This window comes from Scyliorhinus torazame, chromosome 15 (assembly GCF_047496885.1).
Source record: "Scyliorhinus torazame isolate Kashiwa2021f chromosome 15, sScyTor2.1, whole genome shotgun sequence".
NCBI classification, from domain to species: domain Eukaryota; kingdom Metazoa; phylum Chordata; class Chondrichthyes; order Carcharhiniformes; family Scyliorhinidae; genus Scyliorhinus; species Scyliorhinus torazame.
This window is the reverse complement of record NC_092721.1, coordinates 157,374,001-157,395,693: the sequence shown is the minus strand read 5'-3', so window position 1 is coordinate 157,395,693 and position 21,693 is coordinate 157,374,001. Positions and strand designations below refer to the sequence as shown.

The window sequence follows — 21,693 nt, the reverse complement described above, 5'->3', positions numbered from 1 at the left end:
CCAGATCGCCCCGCGCCCCCCCCCAGGACCCCGGAGCCCGCCCGCGCCGCCTTGTCCCGCCAGTAAGGTAGGTGAATTAATTTACGCCAGCTGGACAGGCATTTTAGCGGCGGGACTTCGGCCCATTCGGGCCGGAGAATCGAGCGGGGGGGGTCCCGCCAACCGGCGCGGCGCGATTCCCGCCCCCACTGAATCTCCGGTGCTGGAGACTTCGGCAACCGGCGGGAGCGGGATTCACGCCATCCCCCGGCGATTCTCCGACCCGGCGGGGGGTCGGAGAATTTCGCCCCTGATAACTCTCTCTGTAGAAAAGGCTGATATAAGCATCATCCAGAATCTGATAACTCTCTCTGCAGAAAAGGCTGATATAAGCATCATCCAGAATCTGATAACTCTCTCTGTAGAAAAGGCTGATATAAGCATCATCCAGAATCTGATAACTCTCTCTGTAGAAAAGGCTGATATAAGCATCATCCAGAATCTGATAACTCTCTCTGTAGAAAAGGCTGATATAAGCATCATCCAGAATCTGATAACTCTCTCTGTAGAAAAGGCTGATATAAGCATCATCCAGAATCTGATAACTCTCTCTGTAGAAAAGGCTGATATAAGCATCATCCAGAATCTGATAACTCTCTCTGTAGAAAAGGCTGATATAAGCATCATCCAGAATCTGATAACTCTCTCTGCAGAAAAGGCTGATATAAGCATCATCCAGAATCTGATAACTCTCTCTGTAGAAAAGGCTGATATAAGCATCATCCAGAATCTGATAACTCTCTCTGTAGAAAAGGCTGATATAAACATCATCCAGAATCTGATAACTCTCTCTGCAGAAAAGGCTGATATAAGCATCATCCAGAATCTGATAACTCTCTCTGTAGAAAAGGCTGATATAAGCATTATCCAGAATCTTGCGCGTCATTCTCCGCCGGCGGGAGTCTCCGTTTTGCCAGCGCCCAGGGATTTCCCGACGGCGTGGGGCTGCCCCACAATGGGAAACCCCATTGACCGGCCGGTGTTACGGAGACTCCCGCCGGCCGGTCGGGGCAGACATGTGGCGGGGCGGGTAGAAGAATTTCGCCCCTGATAACTCTCTCTGTAGAAAAGGCTGATATAAGCATCATCCAGAATCTGATAACTCTCTCTGTAGAAAAGGCTGATATAAGCATCATCCAGAATCTGATAACTCTCTCTGCAGAAAAGGCTGATATAAGCATCATCCAGAATCTGATAACTCTCTCTGTAGAAAAGGCTGATATAAGCATCATCCAGAATCTGACAACTCTCTCTGTAGAAAAGGCTGATATAAGCATCATCCAGAATCTGATAACTCTCTCTGTAGAAAAGGCTGATATAAGCATCATCCAGAATCTGATAACTCTCTCTGCAGAAAAGGCTGATATAAGCATCATCCAGAATCTGACAGCTCTCTCTGTAGAAAAGGCTGATACAAAGAGAAACCAGATCTGATAATTCTCTTTGTAGAACAGGCTGTTGTGAAGCCAGGGCCCACTCCTGGAAGCTGTAAGATATTTTTAACTGCAAGGAAGATCTTTACAGGCTTTAATCCACATTCATACTGTGAAGAAGTGTACTAAAGAATTCACCATCTGAAGCACGGACTCTTATTTTGTGATCTTAATCTTTATTATTTTTACCCCTTTCTTCCCCTGTGCTTGTCTGTCTTGTGTGTAAGGGTGGAGCAGTTAAAAGGGAGGGGGGTGAGATCAGACATTAGTTTGACATTAAGCAGCTATATTCACTGCATATTTCATGTTTGGTCCAGTATAAATAAATAGTAATTGTGTTATTGTGTTTAAACTTATAAACCTGGTGACTGTAATTATTGAACAGCCAAGGGCCAAAGATTTTGGGTATTTCTATAAGAATGATTGGTTAATTCACTTGTGCTTTGGCTCTGTGACAAATGGGGCTGGAATTGACTACGCACTTGCCGTGGGTGTCATAACAATGAGAATAAAGCCACAAGATTCCATTGTTTTAAACAAACAAAATAAACCATAACAAGTCAGAAAAGTAAAACTATCTACAATATCTACCTTATACTCTAAAATTCAGAATTACCATGAGGTAAGTATGAATTGACAAGCAAACACTGATCAATCACACCACACTGCACATTAAAAGGCAGATGCGACCAGATGTGACAATTTTCAATGCAAAATAAAACATTTGGCCTTACCCAGAAAGAGTGCATGAATTAGCAGAGGCAGATGTAGAGCCCAGTCTTCTCTAACACTGTGGTCAACCACCATTTCTGTCATGAAGATGACAGCAATGTTGCACCTGTTCCCACAGAAAAGCAAAATGTGAGTACTGAAGCATAGTAAGTTCAGCTAAGCAATGGTTTAGTTTTTAAATTTATTTCCTTACTTGGAATTCAGTTGTTGATGACACTGTACAGAACATTGGCAAGTACTAGTGTAAAATGTGATACAAACATTCTGGCTGTTCGGAAGGTGATTTGTAATAGAATGTGAGGCTGTCAGGAAGCCAGCATTCCAAAGCAGGGCCCAGACTGGGAAATGTTAGCACTGTGTGTTTTTCTGAAATCAGGGATGTGTTAGTGCTGTGTGTTGTCTGAACTCTGCAGTACTTTTTAGCACATTGTCTGCAGGTATATGTTGTCCTCAGTCTCTTTATACATTGGCAAATATCGCTGCACTGTCAAGCACTGCTTGAAAACACACAGCAGTGTACAGTATGATAGCCAATGGATCAAATCACATATTTCAGACAGCATGCTGGTGAGTAGAGTGCAATTACACCTCTTAGCTCTCTGTCATAAGCAGAATATTGCAGATCTGGAAATCTGAAATAATAAAAAACAATGCTGGAAATACTCAACAGGTCAGGAAGCAAGGACACAAACCTGAAATATTGGGCCAGATTTTCATTAATGAGGTGGGAAGCTCGAGTCAGAAAATCTCCCAACTCGACATTTTCGCTTTGGGGAGGTGAGGACGGGATCAGGTTGGGCTCGCCGACTCTAGAAGGTCAGATGTGGTCACAAGGGCAGGCGAGTGCTGAGGCACGCAGGTTAGAAGACTTATGTCGGTTCTGTGAATCTTTGTCCCAGTTGTATTAAAGGCTATTGGGCTCTCCAGCCTTCACCCTCCACCCAGTCTTCATGTCACCTCCATGCCCACAAACCCAATATGCAATATTTTATTGTTTATTTGTTCATGGGACGTGGGCGTCGTAGGCTGTGCCAGTATTTATTACCCATCCTAATTGCTCTAGAGGGGCAGTTAAGAGTCAACCACATTGCTGTGGATCTGGAGTCACATATAGGCAAGACCAGGTAAGGATGACAGATCGTAAGGAACATTAGTGAACCAGATGGGTCTTTACGACAATCAACAATGGTTTCATGATCATCATTAGATTTTTAATTCCAAATTTTTATTGAATTGAAATTTCACCATCAGCAGTCGCGGGATTTGAACCTGGATCCCCAGAGCATTATTCTGGGCCTCTGCAGGAGGAAGACTTAGGGTTTGAAATAGGATGAGGACTCTGGAGCGAAGCACTGAACAGGATTAACTTTACCTCCATATGTGCAAGACTAAACCTAATGAAGCTGAAGAGGTACACAGAGCCCTCTTATCCAGAACCCGAATGAGCAGGTTCTTCCCGGATGTAGAGGACAAATGCGAACAGTGCCAAGGAGGCCCGACCAACCATGCCCACATGTTCTGGTGGTGGAGATGAGGATGGAGCTATGCCCGAGTTGGCAGTCTTCGGGGTGGTTAGCACAGCCAGATCGTTGCAGCCAGGGCGGCAGTGATTAGCACTGCTACCTCACATCTCCAGGGTCTTAGGTTCAATTCCGGCCTCGGGTGACTGTCTGTGTGGAGTCTGCATGTTCTCACCGTGTCGGCGTGGGTTTCCTCCGGGTGCTTTGGTTTCCTCCCACAGTCCAAGGATGTGCAGGTTAGGTGGATTGGCCATTCTAAATTGCCCCATAGTGTCCAAAAAGGACAGGTGGGGCCTGGACATGTCCTGAACTCCAGAAACATCAATAGCACAGAGGCAGCAGGCAACAATAGAACACCCAACAGCTGGACCTTGGCCCTGGGGACATCCCCCTGACCAAAACGTGTGTTCGTGGACAGGGGAGGGAACCAGTGCCCAGTCCAGGTGACTTTACCAGTGGGTGTCTAGGGTAAAGGGTCTGGGGTCCGGTTACCAGGGACCATTGCTGCAGCCGGGGGTGCATGTGCAGGGCGTGTTGGATGGCACCCTGTGGGATGGCAGGGGATGCGAGGGTGGGGGACGCTCGGGGGATCCGCGGGTATTGTGGTGGAAGCCATAATTGATTGTTCGTCTCACACCCTCTCCAATTCCTGTGCCGCAGGAGGCTCCATCTAAACAAGGGGACGGTGCGGCACCTGTGCCATGTCCTTGCAGACTTGGCACCATGTGTAGGAGGAGAATATCTGCTCCCAGGGGCGTTAAGGTCAACGCAGCCCGGTAATTCTATGTTTCAGTATCATTCCAGGGCTTGAGCAGCGTCTTGTGTGGCATATTCCAACCAACAGCCCACAAATACATCCGTGAAGTCACAGATGCCCTGTTTGCCCGGGAAGCTGGCTTATAAACTGACTTTGATCTAGCCCAAACCCATCAAGATGCCCAGGCAGCAGGATTCTCCAGCATTGCCATGATGCCCTAGGTCCAGGGGTTAATAAATGGCACGGATGTCACCTTGCGCTCACCGGGCTGTCCGGGAGGGGCCCTCAAACAGGAACAGGTTCCACTCCCTGAAAGTCCAACTTGTGTACGACTACTATCTGAAGATCATGCACGTGTGTGCATGCTTCCCAGGGAGCCTACACGACAGCTACATCCTCAGGCAGTTGAGATACCCGGCATCTTTCAGGGACGGGTGACCAGCTGGCTCTTGGGGGTAAGGGGTACCCACTTAGGGCCTGGCTAATGACGCTAGTACTGATGCGAACACCCGATATAATGAGGCCCTTGTGGCCACCAGCGCTGTCATTGAGCAGTGCATCGGACTTCTCAGGATGAAGTTCTGATGCCTCGACCACTCTGGCAGTGCACTGCAGTACACCTCCATGAGGGATGCCCGCTTTGTGATGGTCTGCTGTTCCCTCCACAACTTGGCACAGCAGCGGGGCAATGCAGTGGAGTAGAGGAACATGCGGCCACCCAGGACGAGGAGGAGCCACAGCAGGGGGGGCTGGAGGACGGGCCTAGGGAGGACTTGCGTGACCAGCTGGAGGTTGGAGGACAGGTGGCAACGGCGAGTGGCCGGCAAGCTTGGAGGACCAGGAAGGCCCTCATCCCCACTCGCTTCATATGGGAGATGGCTTCATCCGTCATCTCTCCCCCTTCCCCTTCCTGCTCACTGCCCCTCCCACCCGTGTTCCACCCCTACGCCTCATACTACCCCCTGCCTCCCCCCTCATCCCCCACCCCCCTCTGTCATCCTGTTCTTCCCTCCCAAGGTGTATGTAATATCACTCCAGGGTGACACCCATCACCTGCACATGGTATGCCTTTGGGGGGGGGGGGGGAAGAGGAAGAGGGGCAAAGGGCTACCTGGAAAGGAGGGTGCAGGCCAGCCCGTAGTACCGAACAAGGGGACAGAGGCTTCACATATATCGTGTATAGCATTCTTTAATGATGTGCAATCATGACCCCAACCGTCCTTAGCTAGCTCCCAATGGTGCCGCTCTTCCCCTCCCACCAAATACCCTCTTAGTGATCCTCTATCTGCTTAGCCCTCCGTGTTCTACCTCTCTGCCTGGGTTTGTCTGCAGGATGCACATGAGGGGTGGGGGCAGCCTGCTGCTTACCATGTCCCATGGCCTTTGATGCCTCTGGCAGGTGTCCACGGATGGGCCTGGAGCCGGAGTGTCCCATCCGACTTGGTGGTGGAACATGCCTTGCCGTGCCAACCTGTTCTGCATGCTGACCCCAAGATATGCCATTATTGGGGGGTGGTGGACTCGGGAGAGCTGGTGACCGCCGTCGTCACCCCATTGGGAGTCTCCGGGTCGATCTCCAGCGCTCCCTCCTCCCAATTGGTGCCCGCAGGGCCCCGGATGTCACCTCGGGATGAAGTGGCAGCTGGATTGAGCTCCGGATTCCCTGCATCTTCTGGTTCTGCTAGCCCTCGAGGCTCCCCAATGTCTGCATCATGGTGTCGATGTACTAATCGATACCCCTCTGAGTGGGTCATACTCTGCAGCTCGCCAATGTCGACCTGCAAATGGGACACGGTCCTCAACGACTGGGACATGCTCTGGAACACCTCAGCGATGCCCACCTGAGACTGGGAATGCTCCGTAGCGGCTTGGAAAGGTCCACCTCCATCAAGGACACGTCTCCCAGAGACTCGGACATGCTGTTGAGGTACTCAAACATGGCTGTCACTGACTCAGCTATGGCTTGGACACCACCACTCACGTGCTGAACACTTGCTCCAGGATTTCCATTGCGGTCACCACCCTAGCAGTGTTGGCCTCGGTGCCACACATTGCCGGCGCTATCTCCTGCGTGCGTAGCCTTTGGGACTCCTCCAAACAGCTATGGACCCGGAGTGTCGCTGACATCCCCCTCTGAATCTCGTGGCTGCACCCTATTGACTGCATCAACTCTGGGATAGCAATGTCCAAAGGCTCATCACCTGACTGGGACTCAGCTAGGTCCGGGGATCCAGCAGACCTCCGACTGCTGTCTCGCCTGGACATTCCTGCCTCCACCTGATATGCATCTGCAACTCTGTGGTGCTCACTATAGAATCATAGAATTTACAGTGCAGGAGGAGGCCATGCGGCCCATCGAGTTTGCACTAGCCCTTGGATAGGGCACCTCACCCAGGCTCACATCTCCACCCTATACCCGTAACCCAGTAACCCCACCCAACCTCCTTGGACACTAAGGGCAATTTATCATGGCCAATCCACCTAACCTGCACCTCTTTGGACTATTGGAGGAAACCGGTGCACCCGGAGGAAACCCACTCAGACACGGGAGAACGTGCAGACTCCGCACAGACAGTGACTCAAGCCGGGAATCCGGGAATCGAACCTGGGACACTGGAGCAGTGAAGCAACAGACTAACCACTATGCTACTGTGTCACCACCAGATTAAGAAAGGGTGTGCTGGGGCATTTTGTGGTCTTATGCTTGGGGGAGAGGGGATTGCCAGGCACAGGGTCATTGGGGGGGGGGGGGGGTAGAAGATGCCAGTGGGCTGATGCCAACTCACCCGTGTGGCCCGGTGTGGGTGGTTGAGCTGCTTGCAGCACTGGGTGGCAGTCCTTCTGGTGACACGCCCAGCCGACAGCTGCTGTCACTGACTCCCAGGCGGCACTGGCTTGATCTGTGGCTGACCCTCCGACCTCCTCGGGTGAACAGGGTATCCCGTCTGGACTCCACTGCGTTCATCAGTCAGACCAGGTCAGCATTTCCGAATTGTGGAGCTGGTCTGCGTGGGGCATGGCTGCGTGCTCTCTGGTTTGCTCTGTGGGATCGGTTTAAGTGCTGCTCCCCTCATTAGCGGGGAGCCACTGGGCGCAGTCCCAGCAAATCAGCTGGCGGGACAGCCATTTGCAGCGTGAAGCTCGTGGGGCATCATTAAGTGCTCTAATTAAAGTTTGATACCCGTGACAGCCTCGCTGGGTCGACCGTCGGCAAAAGGCTGGCGATTCCCGCTCGCTATCTCACTTTGAACAAATTTGTTTAGATCGTGCCTCATATTTTAGTCAATCACAGTAAATAATCAGACTGTCATCAGTCTACTCAAGTTTTTAAAAGTGTTATTTTATGTGATAGTGTGTTATTGTCTGAAAGTGTACAGATCAAAACTGCTCTTCCTTGTTTTGGACACAAAATACCTGCACATTTGACACATAATTCAAATCCTTTGAGAAGTATCTTCGAAAGTACAGACAGCATTTTGAAGACAATCATCTAACCTGTGAAGTGGTCCACGAGGTGTGATAGTTTCTGGGAGATAATCCACAAGGGGGGCCCAGCACCCTCCATTAACAGGCATTGGGAGGGGCTGTGGTACATTCGCCTCCACAGTTTTCATCAACCAACTAGCATAAGGAGGCAACGGATCACCTGAGGAGTATAGACATAACAATATTGACGTTGTAGCTGGTTCAATATTTAAAATATTCTGTGCGTAATGATAATGGCTATCTTATCACTTTAAAAAGATAACTGTCTAATCACATGTCATAAGACAGACATCAACTTTAGGCATTCTTGTGAATTTACAATGTTTGCCTTGCTTGCTGTCAATACATACCAAAAAATCTCTGGTGAGCTTGCCACAATTAGTTATCTATTAAAATTGCAGATATTGACCATGTGTGAGTTCCTGTCAGCATAAGCAGGGCTTATGAAATATATTCATAAGTATCTGTATATTTTAAATCTTCATTTTAAAAAAATGAGAAAATTATGAAGAAACATAAGGATTGGGAGCTTTTTACAATTCCGCAAAGAAATTGATGAAGAAAGAGAAATTAGAATATGAGATGAGACTAGTGAGAAACATAAACACGACTGTGAAAGCTCTTAGCACAGTGGGCTAAACAGCTGGCTTATAATGCAGAACAATGCCAGCAGTGTGGGTTCAATTCCTGTACCGGCCTCCCCGAACAGGCGGCGGAATGTGGCGATAGGGGCTTTTCACAGTAACTTCATTGAAGCCTACTTGTGACAATAAGTGATTATTATTATTTTATATCATTCTTTGAGAATGATGTTTTGACTTTCAACTGACTGAAACTTTTGCAATTTGAATTTAGACAGAACACTGTTTAAAAATGAAAGGCTACATTCAGTGGGACATGAAAAGCCACAGTGGTTAGCACTGCTGCCTCACAGCGCCAGGGACCTGGGTTCAATTCCGGCCTTGGATCACTGTGTGGAGTGAGCACATTTTCCTCATGTCTGCATGGGTTTTCTCCGGGTCCTCCAGTTTCCTCCCACAGTCCAAAGATGCGCAGGTTAGGTGGATTTGCCATGCTAAATTGCCCCTCAGAGTCCAGGGATGTGCAGATTAGAATATGGTGTTGCAGGGATAGGGTGGAGTGGACAGGGGAGTAGGCATGGGTACAGTGCTCTTTCGAAGGGTCTGTGCAGACTCCTTCTGCACTGCAGGGATTCTATGATTCCAAGGTGACGGTGAGAACCAAACAAATCTCCCTTAGGGAAGTCTGACAAGAGACATTTCCTATAATCCGGAGACCCAACGAAACTTGTAACTGTCTAAGTAAGAAACATTAAAACTGCAAAGTACTCGACACTGAAACAATGGCAAAATGCCCAAAACCTCGTGGAAATACAAGATGATAAAGTATTCAAGACAAGGTTGCCCAGTCACTCGAGAGAGATTGTGAATGGCATAGGTGGTATGAAGTAAGTCTTCAGCAGTGGAGACAGGCTGAACGCTGCTCTATTTTCCTCTCTCTCTTCTGGAATTTTCCAGCAGTTCATACTGGTGGGATCTTGCGGTCCGACTGATGGTGCACCCCAGCTACGGGGTTCCCAGCGGTGAGGGGCGCTTTCATTGGGAAACCCCGTTGACAACAGTGGGACCAGAAGATCCTGCCGCTGGCCGATAGTGGGCCACCTCCGCTGCCTTTAAACTAGTGCCGGGTTGCGCAGTAAATCCTGCCTAGCACGTCGCCCAGTTCGAGAAACTACGAACTACACCAGAAACCTACCAATGAATCAAGGTCTCAGAATAATTGCAATATATATTCTTATTGAACTCTAAATCATCTTATTTCTGATACCTGTGCGTGTGTATCTGTTGGCCTGAATGACTGCATGAGAGTCGAATGTTTGACACCATGGGCGGTATTCTCCCTTTGGGGGACTAAGTCCCCATGCCCGCCGGAAAACGGGCGAGAATCACTCCGGACTTTTTCCTTGAAAGTCCGGGGTGATTCCCCGTTCCCCAGCGGGCTAGCAGGCCTCCGGCATGCATCCTGCAGCTCTGGCTGCCGGCGGGGCCCTGCTGAATAGACCGCGCGGCCGCGCATTCGCACGGTGGCCGGAAGCGGGTCCACACATGCGTGCGGTGGCCCACCTCGGCGCGGGCGCCGCTGACATGGCGAAGCCACACAGCGGGTGCCTGCGCGGAGGAAGATAGGTCGCTCCTGGATCGCGGTGGCCCCTGATCGCGGGCCTGCCTGTCGTCAAAGCCCCCCCCGGTGTCCGATCCCCACCCCCCCACCATAATGCCCCCATCAGCCGCGACTCCGAGTTCCTGCTAGGATGCAACCACATTAGAACCACGTCGGCGGGCACTCGGCCCGTCGAGTGCGGAGAATCGCCAGTGGGGCCTTTTCTAATGGCCCCCGACCGGCGCCGCGTCGATCATGCGCGTGCGAATGGTGGCGATTTTCTGGTCGCTGGAGAATCACGTGCTGTAATGGGTGTCTATTTTGGGTAATTCTCCGCCCCCCCGCCGATCGCGATTTCGGCGCGGAGGGTTGGCGAATCCTGCCCCATGAATTTTATTATTGTTTTCAAGTTTAGTGGTTAATAAATTTGTTCTTTCCTTGGCTCAAAAAACCTTGTTTGACTGGTGCCTTATTGCACACAGCTTAAATGATTAAACACATTCTGATTTAGAAAAGGTATATCCTCGTGAAAAATAAACTTTAACCTTTATTGTGACCAATGGTATTTGTTGAATAGAGGGGAGCCAGTTCACCCCTTCTCACCTGATCATAACAATGTAAAAAGGAAAAGATTAACAGAGAGAAATGTGGGTCCATTACAGGCAGAGACAGAAGAATTTATAATGAGGAATAGGAAATGGCAGAGAAACTAAACAAATCATTTATGCCCGTCTTCGAGGAGGAAGATACAGACGTTGTCCCAAAACTACTAGAGAACCAAGTGACTAATGAGCTTGACGAACTGAAAGAGATGACTATTAATAAAAAAAGTAGTACTGGAGATAATAATGAGATTGAAAGATGAAAATTCCCAGAGTGTTGAAAAAGGTGGTTGTAGAGATAGTCATGGTAGTCAACTTCTAAAATTCTATAGATTCATGAACAGTTCCTGCAGATTGGAAGGTGGCAAATGTAACCCCACTATTTAAGAAAGGAGAGTGGAAACAGGGAACTACAGACCTCTTAACCTGACATCAGTAGAGGGGAAAAAACTAGAATATATTAGAAAGGATGTGATAACTGGACACTTGGAAAATAATGGTAGAATTGGACAGTGTCAACATAGTTTTATGAAAGGGAAATCTTGTTTGAGACATTCTGGAGTTTTCTGAGAATGTGATTAGCAGAATAGATAAGCGGGAAACAGTGGGTGTGGTGTTTTTGATTTTCAGAAGGTTTTCGAGAAGGTCCCAATAACCTCCAAGTGACAGCATCCCTAGGTAGCAGCAATCAGAATATGATTGAATTTTACAATCATAAGGAGGGAAAGAAGAGAGCACTATAGAAAACTCGTTAGTAATAGAAAGATGGAAAGATGAAAGAGTTTCGATTGATATTTAAACAAGAAAAGAGTTAACAAAATGAGCACTGGTTCCATAGAAAGTGTGTCCGGGGAATTGGTAATGGAAAGAAGGCTTTGGCAGATGAATTAAACAGGCATTTTGCATCTGTCTTCATGATAGAGGACACAAGAAATTTGGCATGTCTGCATCGACTCTCACAAACTTCTACAGATGTGCGATAGAGAGCATCCTATCCGGCTGCATCACAGCTTGGTATGGCAACTGCTCGGTCCAAGATCGCAAGAAACTGCAGAGTGTGGTGAACTCAGCCCAACGCATCACATAAGCTTGCCACCCCCACATTGATTCTATATACACCTCCCGCTGCCTCAGGAAGGCAGACAGAATTATCAGAGACCCCTCCCACCCACGTATTGCCTTCTTCCAGACCCTTCCATCAGGCAGAAGATACAGAAGTCTGAAGACCCGCACATCCAGGCATAGGAACAGCTTCTTTCCCCCAGCTACAAGACTCCTCAACGACTCCCCTTGACTGATCTGTTCCCTGTAAGAACACTATTCACGATGCCCTATGCTGCTCTTGCTCATGTATTTGCTTTGTTTGGCCCCTTGTTCCGCACTGTAACCGATCTCTGTTTGTCGATGTACCATTTGTCAATGTTCTGTGTTGATTATTTTATTTGTCTACTATGTACGTACTGTGTCCATTCCCTCGACTGCAGAAAAATATTTTTCACTGTACTTCGGTATATGTGACAATAAATCAAATCAATCAAATCGAATAACATCCCAGAAATAGTGATAAATCAGAAAAAAGGAAGGGAGGGAAGAACTCAAGAAAATTACAATTACCAGGGAAGTGGTACTGAGCAAATTGTTGGGTCTGCGGGCTGACAAATCCCTTAGACTGGATAGACTTCACCCTAAAGACTTGAAAGAAGTGGTCAATGAGATAGTTGATGCACATTGGTTTCAATTTTCCCAAATTCCCTAGATTCGGGTGTGGTCCCATTAGGTTGGAAGATAGCAAATACAACTCCTTTATTCAAAAAAGGGAGGGAGGCAGAAAGCACGAAACCACAGGCCAGTTAGCCTAACATCTGTCATTGGAAAATGCTGGAAGACATTAGTAAAGATGTTATAGCAGGGCCTTTGGAAAAATTCAGGCAGAGTCAACATGGTTTTGTGAAAGGGAAATCATGTTTAAACTATTTATGAGAGTTCTTTGAAGGAGTCACATCTACTGTGGATAAAGGGAAACTGGTGGATGTACTGTACTTAGATTTCCTGAAGGCATTTGATAAGGTGCCACATCAAAGGTTATTGCTTAAAATAAAAACTCATGGTATAGAGGGTAACATATTAGTATGAACTGAATATTGATTAGTCAACAGGCATGAATGGGTCTTTTTCTGGTTGTCAAGATGTGATGAGTGGTGTGTCATAGGGATCAGTGCTGGGGCTTCAACATTTTACAGTTTATATAAATGATTCAATGATGGGGCTGAAGGTATGGTTGTTAAATTTGCTGACGAGACAAAGATAGGTAGGAAAGTAAATTGTGAAGAGGGCGTAAGGAGGCTACAAAGGGACATAGATTAAGTGAGTGGCATAAATCTGGCAAATGGAGTATCATGTGGGAAAATGTAAAATTTTCCATTTTGGCAGGAAGAATAAAAAAGCGTATTATCTAAATGGTGAGACATTGCAGACCTCTGAGATGCAGAAGGATCTGGGTGTCCGTGTCCATGAATCACAAAAGACTAGTATACAGGTACAGCAAGTAATTAGGAAAACTAATAGAATTATATCATTATTGTGATGAGAATTGATTACAGAAGTAGGGAGGTTATGTTTCAGTTGTACAGGGCCTTACTGAGACTGCATCTGGAATATTGTGTACACTATCGGTCTCCTTATTTAAGGAATGTGTTAGAAGCAGTTCAGAGAAGGTTTACGTGACTAATATCAGGAATGGGTGGGTTGTCTTATGAGGAAAGGTCATGATGTGGAGGAAAGGTCGGAGAGTGTAGGTTTGTATCTACTCGAGTTTAAAAGAGTAAGAGGCAACTTGATTAACACCTTTAAAATCCTGTGGGGCATTGGCAGGGTAGTTCTGGAGAGGATATTTCCTCTTGTCGGAGAGGAACCCCTAGAACTAGGGGGTCACTGTTTAAAACTAAGGGGTCACTCATTTAAGACAGAGATGAGGAGAATTTTTCTCTCTCAAAAGGTTGAGGGTCTCTGGAACTCTCTTCCTCAAAGCAGTGGAAGCAGAGTCTTTGGATATTTTTAATGCAGAGCTAGATAGATTTTTGATTAACAAGGGGATGAAAGGTGATTGGGGGTATTCAGGAATGTGGGGTTGAAGTTAGAATCAGATCAACCATGATTTTATTGAATGGTGGAGCAGGCTCAAGGGGCCGAGTGGCCTACTCCTGCTCCTAATTCACATGTTCTGATTAATACCTGATTAATACTACACTCCTGTATGCTTCACCCGATGCCGTTGTCTATGCTTTTACATTGTGGACCTTGCGTTGCCCTTTTATGTATTTTATTTTAATTTTATTTTCATGTACTAAATGATCTGTTTGAGCTGCTCGCAGAAAAACACTTTTCACTGTACCTCAGTACACGTGACAATAAACAAATCCATGTTCGTATGTCCTACACGAGAAGTTAGTAAACAAACTTAGAACACATGGGTTAGGGCATAGCATACTGCCATGGATTGAGGATAGATTAATGGACAGAAAACAGAGGACAGAAATAAATGGGTCATTCTAAGGTTGGCAAGCTGTGACTAGTGTCACATAGGGGTACCGCAAGGAACAGTGCTTGAGCCCCAGCTTTTTAGAATGTATATCAATGATTTGGATATGGCGATCAATTGTAATATTTTCAAGGTGCCGATGACACAAACCTAGGTGGGAATGTGAGTTGTGAGGAGGTTGCAAAGAGGCTTCAAGGGGATTCAGACAGTTTAATAGTGGGCAGGAACATGGCAGATAGATTATAATGTGGAAAGTACTTTTTAAATGGTGAGATATTGGAAAGTGTTGATGTCCAAATGGACCTGGTGTTGTTCTTCATGAGTCACCAAAAGCTAACATGCAGGTACTGCAAGCAATTAGGAAGGTAAATGGTTATGTTGTTTTTATTGTAAGAAAATTTGAGTACAGGAGTAAAGAGGTCTTGCTGAAATTGTACAGAGCATTGCTGCGACCACACCTGGAGTATTGTGTAGAATTTTGGTCCCCCTACCAAAGGAAGGGTATAATTCCACAGAGCCAGTGCAGCAAATGTTTACCAGTCTGATTCCTGAGATGGTGGATTGTCCTCTTAGGAAAGTGGGCCTACATTCTCAGGAATGTAAAAGAATGAGACTTGATCCCATTCAAACATGCAAAAGTCTTACTGCGCTTGACATATTTCCCCTGGCTAGGGAGTCTACAAATGTGAGGTAATGCATTTTGGAAGGTCGAATGCAGGTAGGGAATATACAGTGAATGGTAGAACCCTCAAGAGTATTGAAAGTCAGAGAGATCTAGGTGTTCACACACCCCCTATCACCACTGTGAACCACGCATATGGCTAATGATGCCATCTCTAAGTCTCCTCAGGAAAAGCACTCCCATAATCGTTGGGAGAGGGCCCAGATTGGCGGAGGGGTGCTGGATTTAAGAATCCTCACCTACTTCGAAGAACAAGCCCTGGAGGTGACAGAATGGCCGAGGACAGATAGTTCACCCATTTGGAGGCTGGTGGACGCCGCAGAGGCGAGGATTCACCGGCCTCCACCCAGAGGACCTGTCAAACATGAGTTGTTATTGCCTTACTGACTGACCCATCCCTCCCACTGACCACATGTCCGTTCTCCCACAGGTCCTCCAGCTGATGGCGCCAGCCCAACCCGGGCGGCATCCTCTCCTGACTCTGAGCAGGCCACCTTGGAGGAGAGCTCTGAGGTTGCAACCGCTATAGTTGCAGTATAGTTGTCATTCCCACTCTCCACCAGTGCAGAGACACACATCTTGTTGGGACATGTTAGGGGACAGGCTTCTGGGGCACAATCTGGTGAGCACCACACTTCTGATTATGCACATCTGGTGGTGGCAGGAACCCAAGGCGAGACAGCAGTTAGAGAGCTGCTGGATTCCAGGACACAGCTGGTGCTAAGCCTGAGGCACAGAGGTACTCGGAGCCGATTGAGATGATAGGGTGCAGGCGGGACATTCAGGGGGAAATATCAGTGTCACGCCAGCAAATCTATAGCTGATTGGAGGAGTCCCAGAGGCTGCGGGCGCAGGAGATGGCACCGGCAATGCGTGGCACCAATGTCAATACTGCTAGGGTGACGACCGCAGTGGCGAGCCTTAGTGAAGGTGTCCAAGGTATCGCGCAGTCGATGACGGTCATGGCTGAGGGTCTCGGCAGAATGTCCGACTCGCTGGGGGATATCACCCATACTAGGCCGACTTGATGAGGTTCTGTGGGACATGTCCGCTCTCAGATGGGCATGACCGAGACGCTGCGAGCTTGTCCCAGTCGCAGGTGGGCATTGCCAAGGCGTTGCAGAGCACGTCCCAGTCACTGAAGGGCATCGCTGAGGGGGCCGACACGATGGTGCAGACCATGGGGAACCGCTAGGGCTGGCAGAGCCAGATGATGCAGTGGAAGCTGTGGTTCGAAGCAGCTGCCCCTCCATTCCAAGGTGAACACCAAGGCCCTATGGGCACCGATTGACTGGGTGCCAAGCCGTTTCCGTCCCATGGAGTGGCCACCAGCTCCCCCATGTTCCACCCCTCTGATGAGGCCGTGTCTTGCAGTCAGCACATGGGACAGGGTGGCACGGCTGTGCATGTGCCACTGACAAATGAGCTGAGGCCCTCCGACCCCAGAGGATGTCCACCAGGGGCATCAAAGGCTACGGGATGAGGCAAGCAGCTGGCTGTTTGCACCTCAGATGTGCAATCTGGGGAAACACCGCAATGTAGTGGTAGAGCTAGGAGGACCAAGCACGTTGAGAATCACTGCGAGCACCTGGGGAGGGGGAGGGAGTTTGGGGCAGCACCATCGTGGGGGAGGCTTGTACAACACATTAAACACCTTTTCGCACAACCATTATGATGCCTCTGTCACTTCCTTCTGCAATGCAGGCAGACCTCCGAACCCTATGCCCATCTATCCATGCAACCCCCCCCCCCCCCGGCGCAAACCACCCTCCGGCTTGGGACTGTTCCCAGAGGTGTGTACCATCCCCTGGGTGTTTGGATGTTGCGTGTGTGGTGTTGTCTCCCGCAGTATTCAAGCACAGTGTCCAGGCATCAGGGTGTGATTGGGATGCTATGTAATGACCCCCACAAGCTACATGACCCACCCACTCATGGGAATCTACTTGGCATGTATGAAGTGCGCACTTAACCATGATTGCGAATTCCCTATTAGCATTTGCCTTCAGCCGTGCAGCCAGAGGCCTCAGCAGTTGGTGGGGGTTGTGGGTGGTCACTGACGCAGAAGGGCAGGGACAGGGATTGCCCCCGGAAAGGGTACACATGAACCAGGGGTTGGCATGGTGGTGCTGCGTGCGTGCCACGTAGGCGTACTGCGGGTTTGCATGGAGTAGCTGTACCCTCTCGACCAATGGGTCCGCCTTGTGGAGCCGCACGTGCTTGCGGAGGAGAACGGGTCCTGGAGCTGCCAGCCACGTTGGGAGTGAAACCTCGGAGGTGGACTTCCTGGGGAAGGCAAGGAGACATTCATGGGGGGTTGCATTAGTCGCCGTGCAGAGTAGCGATTGGATGGAGTGAAGGGCGTCGGGGAGGACCTCCTGCCAGCGGGAGGCCGGGAGATTTCTGGACCGTAGGGCCAGCTGGACGGCCTTCCAAAACGTCCCATTCTCCCACTCCACCTGCCCGTTTCCCCGGGGGTTGTAGCTGGTCGTCCTGCTCGAGGTGATGCCCTTGCTGAGCAGGTACTGATGCAGCTCATCACTCATAAAGGAGGATCCCTGGTCGCTGTGGATGTAGGCGGGGAAACCGAACAGAGCGAAGATGGTGTTGAGGGCTTTGATGACGGTGGCAGACGTCATATCGGGGCATGGGATGGTGAAGGGGAAACTGGAGTATTCGTCGACCACGTTAACGAAGTACGTGTTTCGGTTGGTGGAGGGGGGGGGCCCTTTGAAATCCACACTGAGGCGTTCAAAGGGGCGAGAGGCCTTCACTAGATGCGCGCGGTCTGGCCGGTAGAAGTGAGGTTGGCACTCCGCGCAGACCTGTCTGGGGTCAGGGTGATATCCCTGACCTTCTCAATGGAGTAGGGCAAATTGCGGGCCTTTATGAAGAAGGAACCGGGTGACCCCTGGGTGACAGACAGCGTAGTGTAGGGTCCGGAGTCGGGCCACTTGTGCGCTGGCACAGGTACCTCGGAATAGGGCATCGGGGGGCTCTTTGAGCTTATTGGGGCGATACTAAATCTCGTAATTATAGGTGGAGTGCGCGATCCTCCACCTCAAGATTTTATCATTTTTGATCTTGCCCCGCTGTGTGTTATTGAACATGAAGGCAACCGACCGTTGGTCAGTGAGGAGTGAATCTCCTGCCGGCCAGGTAACGCCTCCAATGCCGCACAGCTTCTACGATGGCTTGGGTTTCCTTCTCGACGGAGGAGTGCCGAATTTCGGAGGCATGGAGGGTGCATGAAAAGAATGCCACTGGCCTGCCTGTCTGGTTGAGGGTGGCGGCCAGAGCGACGTCTGATGCATCGCTCTCGACTTGGACGGGGGATCGTCTTGTCGACCGCGTGCATCGTGGCCTTGGCGATGTCGGCCTTGATACGTTTGAAGGCCTGGTGAGCCTCGGCCGTCAGGGGGAAAACGGTGGAGTGAATGAGTGGGCGGGCCTTGTCTGCATAGTTAGGGACCCACTGGGCGTAGTATGAGAAGAACCCCAGGCATCGTTTGAGGGCCTTGGGGCAGAGGGAGTTCCATGAGGGGGAAGTAGAGCCGGAAGTCGCTGGATGGTGAGGGTGGCGGTGCAGTACCCCCAGATCTCCACTGATTGGGATCCGGAGGCCAGGTAGATTCTCTGGTTAATGGGGTGTACCGCGAGGGAGCAGCGCCTTACCGTATCGGGGTGGAAGAAGCTCTCTGTGCTCCCGGAGTCAAGAAGGCATGATGTCTTGTACCCATCGACCTTTACCGTCGTCGACGCGGTTGCGAGGTTGTGCGGCCGGGACTGGTCGATTGTGATGGCGGCGAGCTGTAGCTGGTGTTGGAAGGCCCCACGTGGGTTGCGGGGGCGAAAGTGGTGGCGCCCACGGGTCGCAGGTGGGGGGTGCAGGAACAATGGGCCTGGTTACAGCGGCGATTGAGCGGGCCTGGCACACAGCAGCGAAATGTCCATTCTTCCCACAGGCCTTGCAGAGTGCGTTCCGCGCCGGGCTGTCCGCAGAAGTAGCACTTGGGTCCCCCGGGGTAGGCTGGCTGCCGCGCGGCGCAGGCTTGGGGTTGTGGCTGGGGGCGGTCACTGGTGGAATCCACGCTGGGGTGTTCGCTGGTGGGGTCCACGATGTCCAGGAGGGGGGCGCCGTGCGGTCGGGGGCGTACGCTTGTAGATTACGGGAGGCGACTGTTAGTGAGATCGTGTGTTTCTTGGTCGCCGCGAGGTCGAGGGTAGCCCCTTCTAAGAGGCGCTGGCGGATGTACGCCGACCCTATGCCCGTAACGAAAGCGTCCCTAATTAGGAGTTCAGAATGTTCAACGGCCGAAACGGGCGTGCAGGGCACGCCAGAAATCTTCCACAAACTCACCGGGGAGTTGATGCCGCGTGGACAGGAGGTGCCTGGCGTAGAGCTTGTTGGTCTGCTGAGTGTTGTTCTCTTTCAGTAGTGCCATGGCCTCAGCGTAGGTAGGCGTGTCCCGGATGAGGGGAAAGATATCGGAGCTCAGCCGCGTATACAGGATCTGGAGCTTCTGAGTCTCTGAGGGTGGTTCTGTCGCAGATCCGTGTAGGCTTCAAAGCAAGCTAGCCAATGTGCGAAGGCCGGCTTGGCGTTGTCTGCTTGAGGGTGCAGTTGCAGGCGATCCGGCTTGATGCGGAGGTCCATCTTTGTAAAATCTCTGCTTAATAAATTGATGCACTATCAATTACGACGAGACGAGAGTAGAGTGTAATCGAGGCTTTATTAAGCAGAGATGTGTAGCCTCCTGCAGCTGCTGCCGAAATGGCTGCAGCTCGGTGAGCACACACATTTATACTCTGCCTATTGGGCGGAGCCAACAGGCAGGGATCTACCCCTGTACCTGTAGTACAGGAGCCTTACCGTTTTACATCTCGCATGTGATATATACAACAGTGGTGACTACCACACTGTCGTATGTTCAGTTCCGGAGTGGCAGCCAACAATCATCTCATAAACTTGACATTGTGTCAATTTGGGGCATATATGTTCATCAGCCCTCCCATGCAACGTATCTGTGACTATCGCATATCGAGCCCCCTGCTCACCCCCACCGCTCTGATCTGAAAATGAACCCCCCTGCTCATCAGAATTGCCACCCTCCATGTCCCACTGTCAAACCCCAAGTGAAAAATTTGGCTCACTCAGGTCTTACGCAACCTGATCTGGTCACACACCCACAGGTGAGTTTCTTGTAAGAATACATCGGCTCCTAGCCCTTTTAAATGGGAATAAACCCTTGCTCTCTTCACAGGCCCCTGCAAGCCCAGCACGTTCATATGATCAAACTCGTTGGGGGCCTCTCACACCCTCGAGTCAGCCATTTGCACTGTAGTACAATAACTGTACCCAAATTCCTGGGTCCCAGGCCCATCTAAGATGGCCACCAGCCTCACTCTAAGGATAAGATAACAAGAAGTCCCTGGTCAAAGTTAGTTTATCCCTCCCCCCCCCTTTAGGCCCACAGACTGCCTGGCGCACATCCTCCCCCAACACCCCCACCACACAAACACAAAACTATAGCTAGGTATATTGCACTCCTCCCAACTTGACTCAACAGACCAGACCACAGCCTCTCCCCTCCACTCCCATTTGCTAACCTCCCCATTTCCCATAGCTAGCAAAGTGGCTCCTTAACATGTGTCCTCAAACAACAACCAATACATCTCCTCGCCCCCTCAACCGTACCAAATCCCCAACAAGACCAACAAACCCCTTTTACATACATCCCTTCCCCCAACAGAGCAAAAGCGAAAGTGGTAAAAACAGCAGCATATCTACATCATACAAACAGCCCCCCTTTCCTCCGGGTGCTCCGGTTTCCTCCCACAGTCCAAAGATGTGCAGTTAGGTGGATTGGCCATGATAAATTGCCCTTAGTGTTCAAAAAGGTTGGGTGGGATTACTGGGATACGGTGGAGGTGTGGGTTTAAATGGGGTGCTCTTTCCAAGGGCCGGTGCAGACTCGATGGACCTAATACCCTCCTTCTACACTGTAAATTCTATGATTCTGTGTTTGCTCTGGTGTGTGGAACAAGTGATCATTTGAATTCATTGTAAACGCACCGGGTACACCACCCCAAACCTCATGTCCTCATTATAAAACACCGCCTTTGCTCTTTGAAGGCAGCTCATCTCTTCGCCAACTCAGCTCCAATATCCTGATATATTCGGACCGTATGCTCATCCCAGTCAATGTTTCGAATCTTCTTCGCCCATTCCAAGACCCTCTCCTTCCTTTGGTAAATGTGGAAGCGAATTATAACCGCCCATGGTGGCTCACTCGGTCTTGGCTTTTGCCTAAGCGCCCGATGTGCTCTATCTAATTCTGGAGAGGCGAACACTTCATCTCTTCCCACCAGCCGAGAGAGCATTTTGGAAAAATACTGGGTCGGCCTCAAACCCTCTGCCCCTCTGGCAGCCCCACCAACCTGAGGTTTAACCGCCGTGACCCATTTTTGAGGTGCTCACTTTACGTCTCAGGCCTTTATTACTTTTGCCACCATCAGCAACTCTGCCTTCATCGAGGCAAACCGATTCTCATGTCTCGACTATGACTCCTCCACCCCTTTTAGCCTTGTACCTTCACTCCATTTGAAGTTCGCACCGACTTTTCACAAGTCGGGCCGAAAGCTTCTTCAATAGTGGCTTTGAAAGATTTTTTTTCATAAATTTAGAGGGTCCAATTAATTTTTTCCAATTAAGGGGCAATTTAA

At 49.7% G+C, this 21,693-nt stretch overlaps 1 protein-coding gene across 6 annotated transcripts in view; it reads right to left on the bottom strand.

The window, feature by feature from the left end:
- Positions 1-21,693, bottom strand: part of LOC140391931 (protein furry homolog) — a 790,380-nt gene that overhangs the window by 173,313 nt on the left and 595,374 nt on the right. For all 6 annotated transcript variants that reach the window (XM_072476991.1, XM_072476992.1, XM_072476988.1 and 3 more), the window contains 2 exons: positions 7,977-8,127; positions 2,207-2,310 (listed from right to left, as the gene is read on the bottom strand). In XM_072476991.1, the coding sequence (XP_072333092.1) occupies positions 2,207-2,310; positions 7,977-8,127 (255 nt within the window). The remainder of the gene's footprint in view (positions 1-2,206; positions 2,311-7,976; positions 8,128-21,693) is intronic.